The 18,216-nt window shown below is 37.0% G+C and overlaps 1 protein-coding gene across 1 annotated transcript; it reads left to right on the forward strand.

Annotated features, from left to right (window-relative positions):
• Positions 1 to 1,102: 1,102 nt before the first annotated feature.
• LOC104232680 (uncharacterized) lies at positions 1,103 to 17,598 on the forward strand. The gene is made up of 5 exons (XM_070153197.1): positions 1,103 to 1,655; positions 11,738 to 12,181; positions 12,314 to 12,406; positions 14,752 to 14,891; positions 16,998 to 17,598. Exons 1-5 carry the CDS (start codon positions 1,299 to 1,301, stop codon positions 17,437 to 17,439), a joined length of 1,476 nt encoding a protein of 491 aa, XP_070009298.1. The 5' UTR covers positions 1,103 to 1,298; the 3' UTR covers positions 17,440 to 17,598.
• Positions 17,599 to 18,216: the final 618 nt, after the last annotated feature.

The following is an 18,216-nucleotide window of genomic DNA, read 5'->3' on the forward strand; positions in this document are numbered from 1 at the left end:
ACTTAATCATGTGTTCTTCACATTTTAATTTGGCTATGTAGTAGTCTGCTCCCAAATCAATAAGGGGGAAATTATCTATAATTTTCCAGGCTTCCTGGATTTTCTTTTTTAGAATATGGTGTTGAATTTTCTTACCAATTTGCTTGATAATGAGAGAATACTTCCAGGGTTGATATATACGTGCTTGATCTTCCTCTCTAAGTTGAATTGTATTGCCATCTATTATCATTTGGCAATTTGGCATAGCAAAAGATTCTTGGACCTTAATTGTAGTATCCATAATTGTAGGGGTCTCAGTAATAGTTAGAGAATGCTGTATTCCCTCGATCAGTTTTTCTTTGAAGCTTTTAATTTCTTCTTTTTGGGTGGTAATGCCCTTATCAGGTGGTTTAAGGGGGATATGGCGGTTGATGTTTGTAGCCATTTAGCTATTGAATTGAGAAGATGAAAGATGTTCTGTAGGTTAGTGAGAAGGTAGAGTTTCTCTCTCTAAATTTTGTATTAGTTATTTGGCAACTTTTTTCAATTTATAATATATAAAATAACGTGCTATTTGTACATCATGACCCTTTACAATTTTAAATTTAAGAAAATGACCTTTGTAGATCTCTTATGTGTAAAGACATATCTCTTACGTGTAAAAGTAAATCTCCCATGTGTAAAAAAAAGAGGTAGGGTTATAAAACTAAAAACAAGTTTGTAAAGAGCAAAAAAAAAAAAACAATAACCCCCAATTTAACTTACCAGATCTAATGTGTTATAATCGTATTAGTAATACCATAACAATTAATTATACATATATAAATGATTCAAAATGGCGAATCTAAGGTCACAAATTCTCTTTCAAGCTCTTATACAATTTTAAATAAACAAGATTTAAATTATATATAGTAATATATCTAATTTTTAATATAATAAATCAAACGCACAGTTTTAAATAAAAAATATTTAAATTGTATATAGTAATATATCAAAATTTTAATATAATAAATTAAACGCACAATAAATTACCATCATACATAGTGTAACTTGTTTCTAAAACCTGCACGTGCTATAAACATTGCAGTCTAGAAGTTTAGGGACTGAGAAGGCGTTTTCTCACTTTAATCCAGTGCTGACGTGTCAGTTCATCCTCCAAAATCTAAAATCTAAATCCCAAATGTTTCATGTTCAGTAGCACTCCAAGTGTTTATCCAACGCTCTGAAATGGAATTACCAAAAATTCTCAGCTAATTTTCTACCAAATTGATATCAATCTCCATAACCAAAAACCTATTAGTTTATAGCTTCACACAATCATGCAATCTCCATCTCTAGACGCTTCCAAATCCTTTAACCTTCAACAACAGCAATTCCAATTCCTAGGGTTTTGTACTTACCCTTCCACTACTTCACCTTCTATCAGCAAGCCAAATTCTCGCTATCCTTGCGTTTCCTGCAGTAGAAAATTCGATCGTAAGGAGAGAGTAAAAGTGAAGGGGAAGGAAAATGTGTGGAGCATTGACAACGAAATTGCGAGAGAAGGAGATAAGACGAGGAGTAGGAGGAATAGAGGTGGAAAAAGGATGAGAAATGTTGCTAGGAAGAGTAAAGGTGAAAAAGTTATGGTCTCTGGTGCTATGTTAATGGAAGTCGAAACCGTTTTGCAGACTCAGGTAACTTGTAACCTCTATATATCTGGATTCAATGATGATATTTGAGTATGTTATGACTAAATATAAGATTTCAGCAAGTTTAAGCATAATTTGTGATGACTGGTGTAGTAGACTTGAATAGAGCTGAGTGGATGAAGAGGATTCATATCCTCGAACTGAACTGATACGGGATTTGAGGCATAGTTGATTATTTATTGCTTTGTAACGGTAGTGTAGTCCTATAAAACGTACATTATTAAGGTACATACCGAGTTTGAACTTTATGGTTTCCAGTTCGGTATTCTAATGCAATTCATTTGATTTACTGGGTTCCAAATCACTTATTTGTACTTATTTAGTGAGTGTTTTGACACATATACAGTGACTGAGCCAAAGCTGCTATTAGTTAGCTCATTCATAACTAGGCTAAACAAGTATGGGCTCATTGTAGTCCCTACCACTATTCCGTTCACCTCTTCCTTCCTCTCTTTTCCCTCTCCTCCAACTCCTTTGTATTTTCTGTCACTATTCTCGTCACACTAGTGATGCCTCCTTCATTAATACTCTTTACGACATTTGTAGGGACCCTTGCTTATGCTTCTCATGTTGAGGCAACCACACCTGAGTTTGGTGAAATGCGTGCTCAGATGAGCATGTCCTGATGTATTTTGTATTGTGAGGATTTATTATAAATTGGCTAGTTTACACTGGCTGTCAGCCTATCACAATCCTCTTCCGTTTCCAGGCTTGAGATCAACAATGTGAGCAAGCTCACTCATATTGTACAGTTTTTTTTTTCTTTTTTTTCTTTTCTGTTGGGTTGTACAGTTTATAATGATAAAGTTTTGATTGAACTATAATTGTACAGTCAAGAATCAAAATTATGCTGAAAGAACATAGTATAGAACTTATAAATATTAAGATGCAGCTCCTGTGCTTATTTTTTGTAAACTTGATACTTCAAGCCTTTCAAGTTTAATGACTGGTAGGTTACCAAATTGTTTAAAGAGTATCTTGAAGTTTAGAAAGGTTGAGCTTAGCTTGAAATGAGGAACTGAACGTTCTAATATCAAACTTATTACTTTGGAGTTCTCATTTTGCCTGGAAAGGATACTTCACATCTACTTCCAATTGTCTCCTATGTTGCGTGGTCTCTCCAAAATGCTGCCGCACCCATGTTGGATCCTCCAAAATTGCACTACTTTTGGAGAGTCCGACACGCAACATTGACATTTTCGGAGAGTCCGAGCAACATAGGTTGACCCAAACTGATATTCATGTTCATGAATTCATGAAACGACAATCAAAATTATGTCTGTTAAACTTATCTTTTGTGTCATGCCCCGAACCTGGGGGCGAGACCGACACCCGATGCCTTACCTATTCTTGCGTACCAACTTGTGACTAAGGGACTCTGCACATATGATGTCATACTTTGTCTATGGGCCACATTGCAAGACAACTGCGAATGCAGACTAAATGTCAATATAAAGCTGGGCCAACAAGGCCGCTGTAATTATTGCAGCTGATAAACCAACCAAATATACATACAGGGCCTACAAGCCCAACATATTGCACTAACGGACAAGATATGTCTACAAGCCTCTACTGGTGGATATACTGTGATCGGAACAGCTCCCGGACCTACTCATACCATATATATACACAAGATGTACATAAAGCTCTAGACCCGACAACTCCGAAAGGCATGGAGCTTACCGATCAAACTGAACTCGGGCAACACTTAATGAGGAGGTCTACCCGCCTGTCTGTCTGAACCTGCACGCATGAAATGCAGCGCCCCAGAAAAGGGACGTCAGTACAAAATAATGTACTGAGTATGTAAGGCAATATACTGAAAGTTGAAACTGAATTGATAATATCATAACTGCAAGTAACTGGAAGTCAAAGATAATCTAAAGATATGCTTACCTGCTAATACTGACTCAACTCTCTCAATATAGTAAGTAAAATAGTTGTCCGGCCCTATAAGGCTCGGTATATATATATATAACTGTTCTGCTGTAGTAGACTCGCTTATAGGCGCTCGACCATACTAGGCTCTGTATCTCGGCTACTAGGCTCGCTCATAGGCGTTCGGCCACAGTAGACTCGGTATATAACTTACCATCTGATCAGAGGTTGCCCAATATGTGCCTGCCCATTGATTATAGCTCGATGGTAATGAAAATACTGTAATACTGTATATATAGACTCTTTCTCTCTTGACTGGAAGAAGGAAATACTCAATTGAATGTTGTACTTACAAGACTAGGAAAAATATACGTAAATTCTGGGACATGAATTTTTCTTTATGTCTCGTTATCAAACTTGTGTAATTACGAGATTCATGCAAAATGAAGGAAGAGTTTAGCCTTAACATATCTGGAGTAGGGAAAAATCCATATGATGTTCTTGGAAAAGGTTGCACCGTACTCCTTTAGAACCGCAAAATCTTACGTTGCTAATGTATAAATAATTTTTGTTGAAATTATTGAAACATGTAGGAATTTTCACGTCTTTTGTTGTAGTATTTCTTTGTAGGAATTTGTAAGCATTTTATGTTCCTAAAGGCAAAGCTCTCATCTGAATTGCTAACGTCCTTTGTCACCTTTGATTGTAATATTTGATATGGAAAATACTTGTAAGGAAATGAAAAAGTTAGAACTTCTACGAATTGGTAACGTTCTCTTTATGTAGTCTTGAGAATGAAATGTTATTTTTGGTTATTTTAAATTAATAAAGTGAAATGTGTCTTTTAACCACTATGCTAAGTTGCCACCTAATCAACAATGGCTAAGAGTCATTTGTTTGATTTGGTGGCTTGCTGCCACATGGGGGTGGGGTTGGTATTTTGATCTTATCCAATAATTAATTAACTAATTAGGTAATATCCCGCTACTCGGTAATTAATCAATTACCCGCATAATTAAGGATTGTCTCAAATTATTTAAAATTCTACTCATTTTTAATATCCTTTACACATCATACTATCATGGTCATATGGTACCTTGTATGGTACTAGTCTATAAATACCGTGTATTAACACTCGGCCCGTATTTTACACCGACATGCCAAACTTGAACGAAAATTTATTTTCTTTGACTTGCTTCCCCTCTCACCTTCACGAATTTACTCATAACTTGTTTGAAATAGCATAATGCCTATAATTTCAAAATAATCCCATTCCCGAACTTACGTCGATTAACTTTCGATGAAACTTTAACATATGAAAATGCGGGATATAACATCATTCTCCCCTTTGGAACATTCGTACTCGAATGTTCACTGATGCATTTATCATTCTCATAACCCATAGCTCTTACGAATACTTTAGTGCTCCTCTTGCCATCTAGGCAACTGTTCTGTGAATAAGTCCAAAGGTCAGGGCATTCCCCCTTTAGGCTTTTTCTCACACCACGGCTTATAGTCGGAATCCTTCCAATCTCGTAGTTGTTGTTACCTTCATCATGCAGCCTGTACGATACTGACCTTGTAAGTACGCCTATGCGACGCTTCTCTCATTTTTCCTTCAGCTTTTAGCCAATCTCTAGGCCTTATTTTGTAAACATATACAAGGCTTAATAGGATGCCTCTCTGGGCATCTATAAGTGTACTGAAGTTCTTCGCTCGGTACTTTGTAGAACTTGCGAATATGGCTATATCTTATTTCATAGACCTGGTTAACTATCCATATGACTTTACTGCACCTAGGTAAGTCATACTATACCATAACTCTTACTTTGATTTATCGTTACTAAGGTCTGCAACCAACTCCAGGTTACTCTCGTTGTTTATCCTTAAGACTGATGGTCTAATCTCATCTCATACTGTTGAACTTTTATCCATCTATTGTTGATTCACCTTAATGTTGATTCATCATCCCGCTAGGGCTCGCGTCTCATCGGGAACATCTGGAGTAATTAGATTGATCCACCTGGGGGTGATGCTATACTTCCATTACCGTACTTTATAGCATCCCAATGTGACTCACCTTATGGGTATTTTAGTCCCTTACAATTCATGAAATCCTCCTTCCCCTTCCTTTTTTTCTTCTTCAAATCATTACTCCAACGAAGGCCCAAACGTCATCCTTTATTATCTGCTACCAGAGCAGCATTCCATCTCTTCTAATAGCCTGTTTGGCCAAGCTTTTTTTTGGCCAAAAGTGCTTTTCTTTGGCCAAAAGCACTTTTGGCCAAAAATTGAGGTGTTTGGCCAAGCTTTTGGAAGGAAAAAAGTGCTTTTGGAGAGAAACAGAAGCAGTTTTGAGAAAAATACACTTAGAAGCACTTTTGAGAAAAATACACTTAGAAGCAGTTTTTTAAAGCTTGGCCAAACGCTAATTGCTGCTCAGAAGTGCTTTTCAAACTAATTAGCCAAACAAAAACTGCTTCTCACCAAAAGTACTTTTGAGAAAAGCACTTTTGAAAAAAGCACTTCTCAAAATAAGTTGATTTTTGCAGCTTGGCCAAATGGGCTATAAATGCTACTAGTCTTAGACTCCTTTGAGTTCATTCAGGCTATATTGAGCTTTCTATAACTTAGAGGGACCATCAGCTTCTTTGTTTTCACGGGTTTAATCTCGAGGACTTATCCATTGTCGTCACCTTCTCACTTGCCTTCTTCTTATCCCTACTCGTGTCTTTCTAAAATCTTGTCGTTCTATCGTACTTTAGCTTGCGATCGATTCTCTTATGCTTTTCTGGAACATCAAGCGAGACATCGCACTGTCTCTAACTCTCCTTTTACCCTCTAATTAAACCTTTCGGTACTTAGAAACCATAGGCTGGAAGGTATGCCACTGATGATGCTGCTATCATTCCTGGATACTGAATCCCAGCACTTCTAGTCTTTTACCTGAAGTATGGACCACTCTCATCCTTCTATACTTGAGTATTTCGCACGTTGTTTACCTTTACCTTACTTACTTTAAAATATCACCTTACATTCTTCTATCTTTCCTTCATAACCTTCCTATCACATAGGTATAAATCACATCCACCATTTGAAGCTCTATTATAATACTCCCACCTCTGGTGCCTATATAATTCGGTGGGAGCTCCATACTGACTTCTTATAAGGCTGGTACTTCTTCTAACTGGCTTTATCGTAGAGCCGTTATAGAATATAGTTGTGCTATCTCTCTTGCACCTCTAATATTAAGAGTGATTCTGCTATGTTCTCAATCATGACTCCTATAACTTCTGGGTCCAATAACCGGATTCCTTTTTTACTTCGTTGATGTAACTCTTTAGTTTCCTCCTCCTTCTGATCGGCCTTTATGTTGGCTTAAGTTTTCTCCCGATCTGTGGTTTATGGTATTAGTTATTCTGTTTAGCCTTTTATGGGCGTTGAGGAATATGCCTGATACAATCCTTTAACAATTTAATCCATTGTCTATGACCTGGGCTCAATTCTTTCTTTTAATGCATACCAGATCTTATACGGCTGTATATGCTGCGTGTATAAACTCCGAACCCTTAAGTGTGTTCATAATGTAACCACTCTGGATCATTGATCGAATAATTTCTTTCGTTCCACCTTAGCTTTTTTTCAACGTAAGCTATTACTTTTTCTGGTCTTTCTGCCCCTTGTTGCGTTTATACTTAGCTTATCTTAGTGCCCACACATGCCAGAGTTTTCATACAGCTCATATGGTCTAGAATAGTACTTTTAACTTTACTTCCCGTTCATTAGCCACGATAGATGCCATTTTCCTTTGGAGTGCTTACAATGTTGTTGCGGGACTGTTGTTATACGACCATTTCCTCTTTAGGTCGTTGTGCTTAGGTTGAAGCCTTCTTCCTTATTTCCTCATCTAGTTTTCTGTTGTAGTACTTAGGGAGAACCCTTGACTCTCGAAAAGCTATGAGCTTAGTACGGACCTTTTTGATGTCCTTCCTTGCCTATAATCATCCGTAGTTGCTTACCTTTGTGCCCTTGTGCTTGTAGGGTTGCTTCTGAACTGATATTTTGACTGCCTTCCCAGTGGCACTTTCTTTTATCCACGTAACATGCATACGATACCTTTAACTACCCCGATTCCTATTTGAATATATCTCAAGTATTATAATGATGTTACTGCGAGGCTGAATTCTCCATATTGGGGTTCACTACCTTTATCTTGCATGATCTGCTGATTTGTCTGTAACTTCTTGTCTAGTCATGATTGGGCTCTTCCTGAATCAACTACTAACTGCTCGTCGGCTCATTCTCATATCCATATTCCGCGTAATCCTTCTTGGGTTATTTCCTTGTCTTAACTTACCTCACATACTGGCTCCTTATCTATCAATAACATCCCGGGCAGGAACCTTTACTTCCTTTTTTTTTGACGTCGTGCTTACATAACGTTCTGGAATCATAGCATATCTGTAACCTTTGGATAAGTGCAATCTCGTCCCTTTTTCATTTTTATCGCATTTTTCCTTTATCATTCCATATTCCCCTTTAGGGGAGTACTAAGACTTGGAGCTACGATGACCTGCATATAGATGTTTTCCTCTCCATCTTTGGCGTCCTTTCGCATCATCAATGATCCTTACTCGCCTTGCCGTAATCCTTCCGTACCAAGGATAACAAAATTCCTCACTCGCGATGGTGACACTTAGTGTAACTGGCACATACAGTCCCTTAAGCTTAACTTTGCTCATATTGCTTGCTTTAGGGAAGCGTCTCCCTGAATGACCATTCTCTGTTGTCCGTTCTATTAATGCCAGACTGCAATCTGAAATTCTCATGATGCTGACTATTGTCAAATCATTCAGTTCCCAGTTTATGTTTAGTTTATCTTGTTCACCACCCCATGCTGATTTCTATTACTCTAGGGTCTAACATTTCCTTCTGTTAATCACGTTAGAGTTGCAAACTTATTTCTCGAAATGAGGATGTGACTGTATGGCCTATACTCTTTTGTTGTCTTAAGGACCATCACCCCTCGTCTCTTTCTTCATTTGACTATAGATTCTGTAATACTGTCATCTTTTTGACCTACCGTCGTTATCCATGTATCACATCTTACTCTTAATGCTTCATTAGTTCTCTTCTTATTTCCTGCTAACATATCTGTCTATCACTCTATTCTGAAAACTTCAACAAGATATCCTTTTGCTTTTAGCTCTCCTTGCTTCATTCATCGGTTCTTCGGGTTGCTCAACCTCCTTGCTTTATTAGGGACGAGAGTCACACTAAGGTAATATTTATCCCTTCCGGGCTTTCAGTGCTTATCTTCGGAATTTTTTTGATCATGCTAGTATTCACATCAAATTGTAATATTCTAGAGTGCATCACCTAGGTATCTCACAAGGAGATCTATTAGCACCTTTGTAATATCCTTCGGAAATGTCAACTAACGCAAACCATCCGTTCATCATTTTGGGTTACTCTAACCCCTGCCGGATCCTACTTTCCTGTCCTTCTCTTAAACCATATCCGTTACTCTAACCACTGAGATAGGTGTGGCCGATTGTACGTACATCTATTACTGTTGAAGGTAATTCAAAATGCTTATATCTCCCTTCCTGAATGATAAATAATGATAATCTTTATTAACTGGGTACCTTGTACCCTTCTTCACCTTGCTTTTTTTACTTGCTACAACTTGTGTCTAACTTCCGATTCCGTTATTCCTTTTTACCGTAAGAGTGGATAAGTATTCTTTCCTAAAAGCTCCTTATCAAGACCTTTTAGTGCACGCATGATCTACTGAAGACCTCACATTTACTCATCATAAGCAAGATGCAAAATTGAGTTCCTCTAATTCAACACTTCCACAACTATATCTCTTATCGATCATCTTTCTGAATGTAGGCATCGTCTTATTACGAATAAAATAAAAGTTCGGAATTTGAATTTTTATAAGTGAGCTCTACCACACGATCTAGAGTAAGAAGAAAGAGTGACAGTCCTAAATGCCCTGTAGCCTCCTGCTTATAAGTGTGGTGCACGACACACCCATAAACAAGACTTTACTAGACATGGCTTGTAGACTCCCTAGGATAGAACTGCTCTGATACCACTTCTGTCACGCCCCGAACATGGGGGTGAGACCGGCACCCGGTGCCTTACCTATCCTTGCGTACCAACTTGCAACTAAGGGACTCTGCACATATGATGTCATACTTTGTCTATGGGCCACATTGCAAGACAACTGCGAATGCAGACTAAATGTCAATATAAAGCTGGGTCGACAAGGCCGCCGTAATTATTACAGCTGACAAACCAAACAAATATACATACAAGGCTTACAAGCCCAACGTATTGCACTAACTGACATGATATGTCTACAAGCCTCTACTGGTGGATATACTGTGATCGGAACAACTCCCCGACCTACTCATACCATATATACATATATACACAAGATGTACATAAAGCTCTAGACCCAGCAACTCCAAAAAGGCATGGAGCTTACCGATCAAGCTGGACTCGGGCAACACTTAATGAGGAGGTCTACCTACCTGTCTGTCTGAACCTGCACGCATGAAATGTAGTGCCCCCAGAAAAGGGACGTCAGTACAAAATAATGTACTGAGTATGTAAGGCAATATACTGAAAGTTGAAACTGAATTGATAATATAATAACTGCAAGTAACTGGAAGTCAAAGATAATATGAAGATATGCTTACCTGCTGATGCTGACTTAACTCTCTCAATATAGTAAGTAAAATAGCTGTCCGACCCTATAAGGCTCGGTATATATATATATATCCCTATAAGGCTCTGTATATATATATATATATATAACTGCTCTGTCGTAGTAGGCTCGCTCATAGGCGCTCGGCCATACTAGGCTCTGTATCTCGGCCGCTAGGCTCGCTCATAGGCGCTCAGCCACAGTAGGCTCGGTATATAATTTACCATCTGATCAGAGGTTGCCAATATGGGCCTGCCCATCGATTATAGCTCGACGGTAATGAAAATATTGTAATACAGTATATATAGACTCTCTTCTCTCTTGACTGGAAGAAGGAAATACTCAATGAAATCTTGTACTTACAAGACTAGGAAAAATATACGTAAATTCCGGGACATGAATTTTTCTTTGTCTCGTTATCAAACTTGTGTAATTACAAGATCATGCAAAATGAAGGAAGAGTTTAGCCTTAACATACCTGGAGTAGGGAAAAATCCATATGATGTTCTTGGAAAAGGTTGCACTGTACTTCTTTAGAACCGCAAAATTTTACGTTGCTAATGTGTAAATAATTTTTGTTGGAATTATTGAAACATGTTGGAATTCTCACGTCTTCTGTTGTAGTATTTCTTTGTAGGAATTTGTAAGCATTTTATGTTCCTAATGGCAAAGCTCTCATCTGAATTGCTAACGTCCTTTGTCACCTTTGATTGTAATATTTGATATGGAAAATATTTGTAAGGAAATGAAAAAGTTGGAACTTCTACGAATTGGTAACGTTCTCTTTATGGAGTCTTGAGAATGAAATGTTATTTTTGGTTATTTTAAATTAATAAAGTGAAATGTGTCTTTTAACCACTATGCTAAGTTGCCACCTAATCAACAATGACTATGAGTCATTTGTTTGATTTGGTGGCTTGCTGCCACATGGGGAGTCATTTGTTTGATTTGGTGGCTTGCTGCCACATGGGGAGTCATTTGTTTGATTTGGTGGCTTGCTGCCACATGGGGGTGGGGTGGGTATTTTGATCTTATCCAATAATTAATTAACTAATTAGGGAATATCCCGCTACCCGATAATTAACCAATTACCCGCATAATTATGGATTGTCTCAAATTACTTAAAATTTTACTCATTTTTAATATCCTTTACACATCATACTATCATGGTCATATGGTACCTTGTATAGTACTAGTCCATAAATACTGGGTATTAACACTCGGCCCGTATTTTATTCCGACATGCCAAACTTGGACGAAAATTTATTTTCTTTGACTTGCTTCCCCCCTCACATTCATGAATTTACTCCTAACTTGTTTGAAATAACATAATACCTATAATTTTCAAATAGTCCCATTCCCGAACTTACGTCGATTAACTTTCGACGAAACTTTAACATATGAAAATGCGGGATATAACATTTTGTTCTCTTCCCAATTTCATCGATATACATTTTCATCTCAGGAACCTGTAATCCGACCTGCATGGAATACATTTGCTAGTAGTCTCAGTGGGATATGGAAGGGAGTCGGAGCTGTATTTTCTCCTATCACGGCAGAAATGGAACCTATCGAGGTCGGCAACAAGAATGAACACCTCTTTGACTGCTATACTTCTTCTCGTGTTGAGGTAGTGCCATCTTCTTCTGCCAGTCAAAAATCTCAAATCCGAAGGAAAGTGAATTGGCTAACACTGAATCCCCATGGTGAAGTTCCAGAACCTAATGGAGGTGACGACAGAAGCATAGAGAAGCGCACAGGTGCAGATCTGTCTTTCCATATGCATGAAACACCTGATAGAAAATCAAGACATCAAAAACTGCCAAAATTTGAATCTTTTGACTTTGAGAAGAGTGATATTATGGAGGAAGATATTATGGGAATGGAACCTGGTCTTGTTTTCTTTGAGGTAAAGCTACTCTTTTGCTTAATTGTTTATTGTGATGCCATTGAAGGTGATTATGGAATCTTGTGCTTTTGGTCAATTCCATACTAGTTCTTCAGTAAGGAGAGTTCAATAAAAGCTTTTATCTATTTGCAGGACGGCTCTTTCTCAAGAGGTCCAGTTGATATTCCAGTTGGTGAACTTGATGAGTCTAAGTATTACATTTCGCCAACTTTTAAGTTTGAGCAAGTGAGTACCACATGTCATCTTGGTTAACTTCATTATAGCATATGCTCTTAGGACTATGGTACCTAGTAACACAACAGGTAGAAAAGAAAAGGAATCAGAAAGTTTTTTTAGTTCATCTAGAAAACATTGCCAAATGATGGATATGCTATATTGATGAACTAATATTTACATTTTATTTCTTTACTTAAATGGACATGGAGGCACAATTTCTCTTGCCAAGCATGTAATTCCTATTCGTTACTAGAAAAGGTATATTTTTTCTTTGTGAAGCATGATCTGTTATTCTCTATGATGGTGAATGAAAGAATCCCCTTTAGCTGCTCATTATCAATCTTCAATAACAATTGGAAATGCCATTGATTTACATTTGCAAACTAAACATCTAGAGTTTTATATGAAAGGCGTCCAATTGCAATTGTAACTAAACATTGTTAAATTCTCTATATCTATTATACCTTGTATGCAGGTTTTCTCCAACCACCTCAATAATCATAAAGCGGCATTTGGTTGGAAAAATTGAAAATATGAGCTTCATATTCAGTTTTTATTTTATTTTATTTTTTAATTTTTAAAACTTTCTTGAAGAAGTGTTTGTTTGAGCTGCTTTTTTGCCAAAAAAATTGACTTTTTTCTTTTGACAGGTTTTGAAATTCAGTTTTTCATATATTTCAAAAACTGATGATTTAAAAAGCCGGTTGGAAATGTTAAAAAAGTTAACCTTTTCCAAAAGAACTCAAACAAACACTATGGAAAAATGGAAAAATAGAGTTATCAAATTTTCAAAAAAACTTCATTGAAGTTGTCTTTTCAGTTCTGGATCATGTCCATATTATCTAGTTCCGGGAACAAGGACCTGGGTTTCAGAGATGGTTTTTAATTTAGGTATAGAGTGCCAAACAATTTTGTCAAGGCTCATGTAAGGTGTGTTTAAGTGCCGAAGTTATGTAAAACCCAAGTTAGGCGCTTTGTCTCGTTCAGTTGGCGTTTCAGAGCTAGCATTAAGACTAGCATTAAGACCTCAAGTTGTGCGTTTCATCACCTATGTGCTTTGTCTTAAATAGAAAGGAAAAATAAAAATAATTGGAAAAGTGATACAAAGATTGTTAAAAAGTATGTCGTGAATGAATATCTGGCGATAAAGAACAGGAACAAAATTTTGTATAAGAAAACTAGTGAAGAAGTCTGAAGTAAAAAATTAAACATGTTGTTAGCAATTCTAAAACGTTTTTGAACTTGATTTAAATTATTTTAATTTTTTATATTTCACATAACTGTGATTATTCAATTATTTTCCAGATAATTATTTTTATCATTATTTTCTTCCTGCATTACATACATATTTTTTAGTTTTTTCACCATCGTCTTTCTTTATTGAAAACCACGCTTTATGCGCTTTGCGATTAAAGAAACCTTGGTATTTAACTCTTCACCTTTGGCAACGTTGGCTTAAAGGCATGAAGGCAACTGCTAGCAGGGTCCATGTACTTCTTGACCAGTAGTGGCTTTCCAAAGACTGGATTTTCTTTTTGCATCACTGTTATGCAGTAACCAACTAGTTGCTTGCAATATGCTCTCTTGAAGTTCAATCTAGGTAATGTAACTAGCTCTTAAAACCACACTCTCTATAAACTTAAACTGACCTCTTTAGCTGCTTCTCTGATTTGATGAATGGGCTCATTTCCGTAAGTGCTCTTTGATTTTAATTAATTCTTGGAAGATCTATTACTACCATTGGCTGTCTAAACTTCATGCTTGCTCTCTCATTCTTTTTGGGGGGAGATGGGATTGAGCGAGATGCTTTTAATCTGCATTCTTAAAGTCAGCGCAACCTAAACAGCGCTTTAAGCCAACTGGTATTGTCATAACCCGCCTTTAGGATGAGTGAATGAGTTCATTGGTTCCCTTAATTCAAAATTGGAAGCAACACTAGCACCATTGCCTATCTAGCTTCATGTGCTGTGTTTTTTTTTTTTTGTTGTTTTTTTTAAATGAAATTTTTTCTATTACATAGGAGAAGGGGAAGGGGAAGAGGAAGGGAAAGGGGAAGGGAAATGGAGGGAAGGGGACAGTGGAAATTGAACCCACACATTTTGTGTGAAAGACCCTTATTAACACCACCAAAGTATAAGCCTTGGTGCTTCATGTTCTGTTTGTAATTTTGATTTTGAGGGAGATATTAAAAGCATTCCTATATACCAGATTCCCTTCTTAAGCGTTAAAGTGTACAAAATCTCCTACTTTATCGGTTTCCATCAATGGCTTTGTCCTAGTGTACTATTTTTTCTTTTGGTTTATATGTCTCTAGGAACGGAAAGTTACTTTGTCTCCTTTATTTCCTCATACAGTGTCTTGTCAAAGGTTGTCACAAGAGACTCCGCATAGTGCATACAATAGAATTCAGTAATGGGGGTTCGGACATCCAAATATTGAGGGTTGCTGTATATGAAGAACAGTGGATTAGTCCTGCTAATCTATCTGACGAGAGGTATCTGTATCTTATATTTGATTATATAGGTTATAATTCAGCCATGTCGATCTGTCAAATTCTGCTGAATCCTATTTTATATTTTTGGATGTGGGTTAGATTTATACTTTTATGTATATATTTTGTGGCTTATAATATAGAGGGCAACTATCCCTCTATTTCGGAATAAGCATTAAAATGAATAGCTGCAAAAAACAAGAGTTACAGAACATGGCATGCTCTAGACTAACCCGGAATTATTCTCTCTTGTCTCCTCAGCAAACTTCAGCAATATATGAAGAGCTTGTTTATTGCTTATTATTCCTTCCGTTCAATTTATATCACATAATTTCTTTATTTCGTAAAACAACAATATACCCAGTGTTATCCCACGTAGTGGGGTCAGGGGAGGGTAGCGTACGAAGACTGCCTTATTTATCCGTATAAAAAAGAATGGACACATTTTTATATTTGAAAACATTAACTTATAAATTTTTTATTTTACCCTTAATAAGATCCTTTTATAAAAAGGGCAGCCCGGTGCATGAAGCATCAGGCCTTCATGGAGGGTCCGGGAAGGGCTCCACCCCAAGGAGGTGTAATGTAGGCAGCCTATCCTGACACAAGCAAGCATCAGTGGATCGAACCTTTGGCCTATAGGTCACACCGAGACAACTTTACCGTCACTCAAAGGCTCCGCTTCTAATGAGATCCTTTTATAGCCATACAAATTGATAGCAACACAAAAACTTTTGCCATTTAAGCTTCTAACACCACAAGTTTCAAAAATCTTCTTTTTTTTTTCTTAAACTCCATGCGGAGTCCAATTACATCACCTAAATTGAAAAGGAGGTAGTAGTAGTTAATGGTACAGGAAAATGGAAATCCTGGTTAAACCTATTTAATTATGAGAATATAAGTTTTCTAGTAGGAGTAAAAAAGATTCTCTAACTGTGTTTCTGTTGGTGAGAGTGACAACACTGGCAGTAGCACTACTTGTTTAAAAGAAAAAGAAATTGGCAGTAGCAATGAACTGATAGCTTGTTCTACTAAAATATTTGGAGGTTGTATTTTAATTTTCATATTTTGGTCATTTGATCATTTTCTATTTGATGTGAGAGGAGCACTGGTTTATTGAGATGCAATCTAGTAATGGAGTGATTAGACTTGTGATCATGACCCTGTGATAAAATTAATTCAGAAATGGTAATGATGGTCTAATCGGTAGTTGATGAGTTGGCATGATTCACTGAATATTATTGTGGGTATGGTAGTGAAGTTGAGGGAAGGGATGAAATCAACTGGATGTTCTTGTATGACAATCTTATGATAAGAACAGTTTATTGGTAGTTCTCTGCAAAAGGTTGCAATAAGTGATATTTGTGGTAATCTATTAAAATCAGGCTATACTGGTTAGGAGACCTACTCATCTCCTTGTAGGTCTGGGTAAACTTATTCTTCATATAGCTTCCTTCCTGTGTTTCCTTTCAACTGTGAAGTGAAGACATTTGTGTCTGTGTAACTTCAGATTGGAGATGTGCACACATATATTGGTTAATACATCTTAGGAAGCTTTAGCATTGACAACCAACGGTTATCACCAAGAGATGGTTTTCTTGGGAGTACTACCACTTTAGTGTTATATTTTCCCCGATGCAGAGCAAGAGTTCTTTTCTCTCTCTCTCTCTAATATAAATTCTCTTGCCATTAACGAAGTTTTTGTAAGGAGTGCTACCCCTTTATTTTCTTATTGCTCTCTTGACAATGTATAAAAGTGCAGTTTATTTAATGACATTGTGGAGATAAAGCCTGATTTGACACACTGTTCTGCGCGATGAATGCTATTCCTTCTATACCATTTTATGTGACGCTTTTTCTTGTTTATTCTGTTGCGGAAAGAATGACACCTTTTTATATTTAGAAATGATTTAACTTTAAACTTTCCATTTTGGCCTTAATACATGATTATATAGCCACAGAAATGTTATAGAATGTTTAAGACCACAGGTTACAAAAGTCTTTCTTTCTTAAACTCCGTGATCAGTCAAGCATCTTCACATAAAATAAAATGAAGGTAGTATTAAATTTCTAATTATTTTTCTGATGTCTTGCCTATAAATATTATAGTGACACGGAGCTGGACGTGAAACTTTTCTCTCAAAGACGAAGACTCCAACCATCAGAGCTGGCTGGATCGTGGAAGGTGTTTGAGATGAGTGCAACACCTATATACAGTGAGGAGGGCGTGACTCAAGAAACAGACGACGTACCCTACGTATACCTATGCACGGAAAACCTGAAGAAGAGAAGCCTTCCAGAAAATCCAGCAAACTTTGGAGAAGAAGAGATGTTAGATATGCAGGATGTAACTGTTCTTTGGCTTCCAGGAGGTGTCACGAGTTATGTTGATGTGAACAAAGATGGCATCCTCTGTATAGGAGTCGGGTGGTATTCGGACGAGGGCGTGAATCTTGTTATGGAAAGAGATTATGAAATGGATGGGAAACTCAAGGAGGTTCGATGGAAGTCTGAAATGAAGAGAAGGTGGACTAATCCACCACCCATGTAAATTCTCTTTAACCCCTTTCTCTTTCAGTTGCTGTTTGATAAGCGTGCCTTAAGGTATGCCCTAGTTTCCAATCCATGTTGACACAACTGGAATTAAGTTTTATGCATTGAATTTGACTGTGCAAAAAATAAAAGAAAAAGTAAAAGCAACTTTATAGGACATACTACTAAGTAGCCTTAGTCGCTGTCTCATTCAAAATACTTGATTGGGAGTCCATTTCTCATTTCTAACTGAACTCTCAACTAATTTGTCCTTTAAAACTACAGTTTCAGTAGAGATAATGAAAACATATCGCATTAGGAGCAGGAAAAAAGAGGATGTGGCAAACTAAAGTGAAAATTGTGTGGTAAGAAAGTGATTTTGATTGGATCTCCTATCGAATTAAACTGAATTATTTATCCTAGTTTTGAAAATAGTATTTAGGAAACTTTCTTCGAATTTAGCATGTCCCCACAAAAACCTCTTACGGTAAATGTTTATGAGAATAAAAGGAAGACTGAGGCTACATCAATAGCGCTTGGAGTCAGAAGTCCTACTCTTCCTAACCAAATAAGCTCTTTTGCAAGGTTCACCGAAACAAGATTTACGAATAATAATCAGGCCTTTTCAGCGACAAGGATCAGTTATTATCGACTTCAACAGAATATGTACTAGAATGGCCCAACTTTCAACCACTCGTGGGAAAACGAGATTGAAAACGATATGAAGGTGATTGATTGATTCATCAATTTGCCTGACCTTATCAAGATTAATCTAAACTTATCGTTAATCTTGATT

The sequence above is a fragment of the Nicotiana sylvestris genome, chromosome 8 (assembly GCF_000393655.2).
Source record: "Nicotiana sylvestris chromosome 8, ASM39365v2, whole genome shotgun sequence".
Classification (NCBI taxonomy): domain Eukaryota; kingdom Viridiplantae; phylum Streptophyta; class Magnoliopsida; order Solanales; family Solanaceae; genus Nicotiana; species Nicotiana sylvestris.

Excerpts from the sequence above, each read along its gene's own strand:
- LOC104232680 (XM_070153197.1), top strand. The coding sequence starts at position 1,299 with ATGCAATCTCCATCTCTAGACGCTTCCAAATCCTTTAACCTTCAACAA. Across the intron at positions 12,407-14,751 it reads CAACTTTTAAGTTTGAGCAA|TGTCTTGTCAAAGGTTGTCA; the intron begins GTGAGTACCACA and ends TTCCTCATACAG. Across the intron at positions 14,892-16,997 it reads GCTAATCTATCTGACGAGAG|TGACACGGAGCTGGACGTGA; the intron begins GTATCTGTATCT and ends TAAATATTATAG.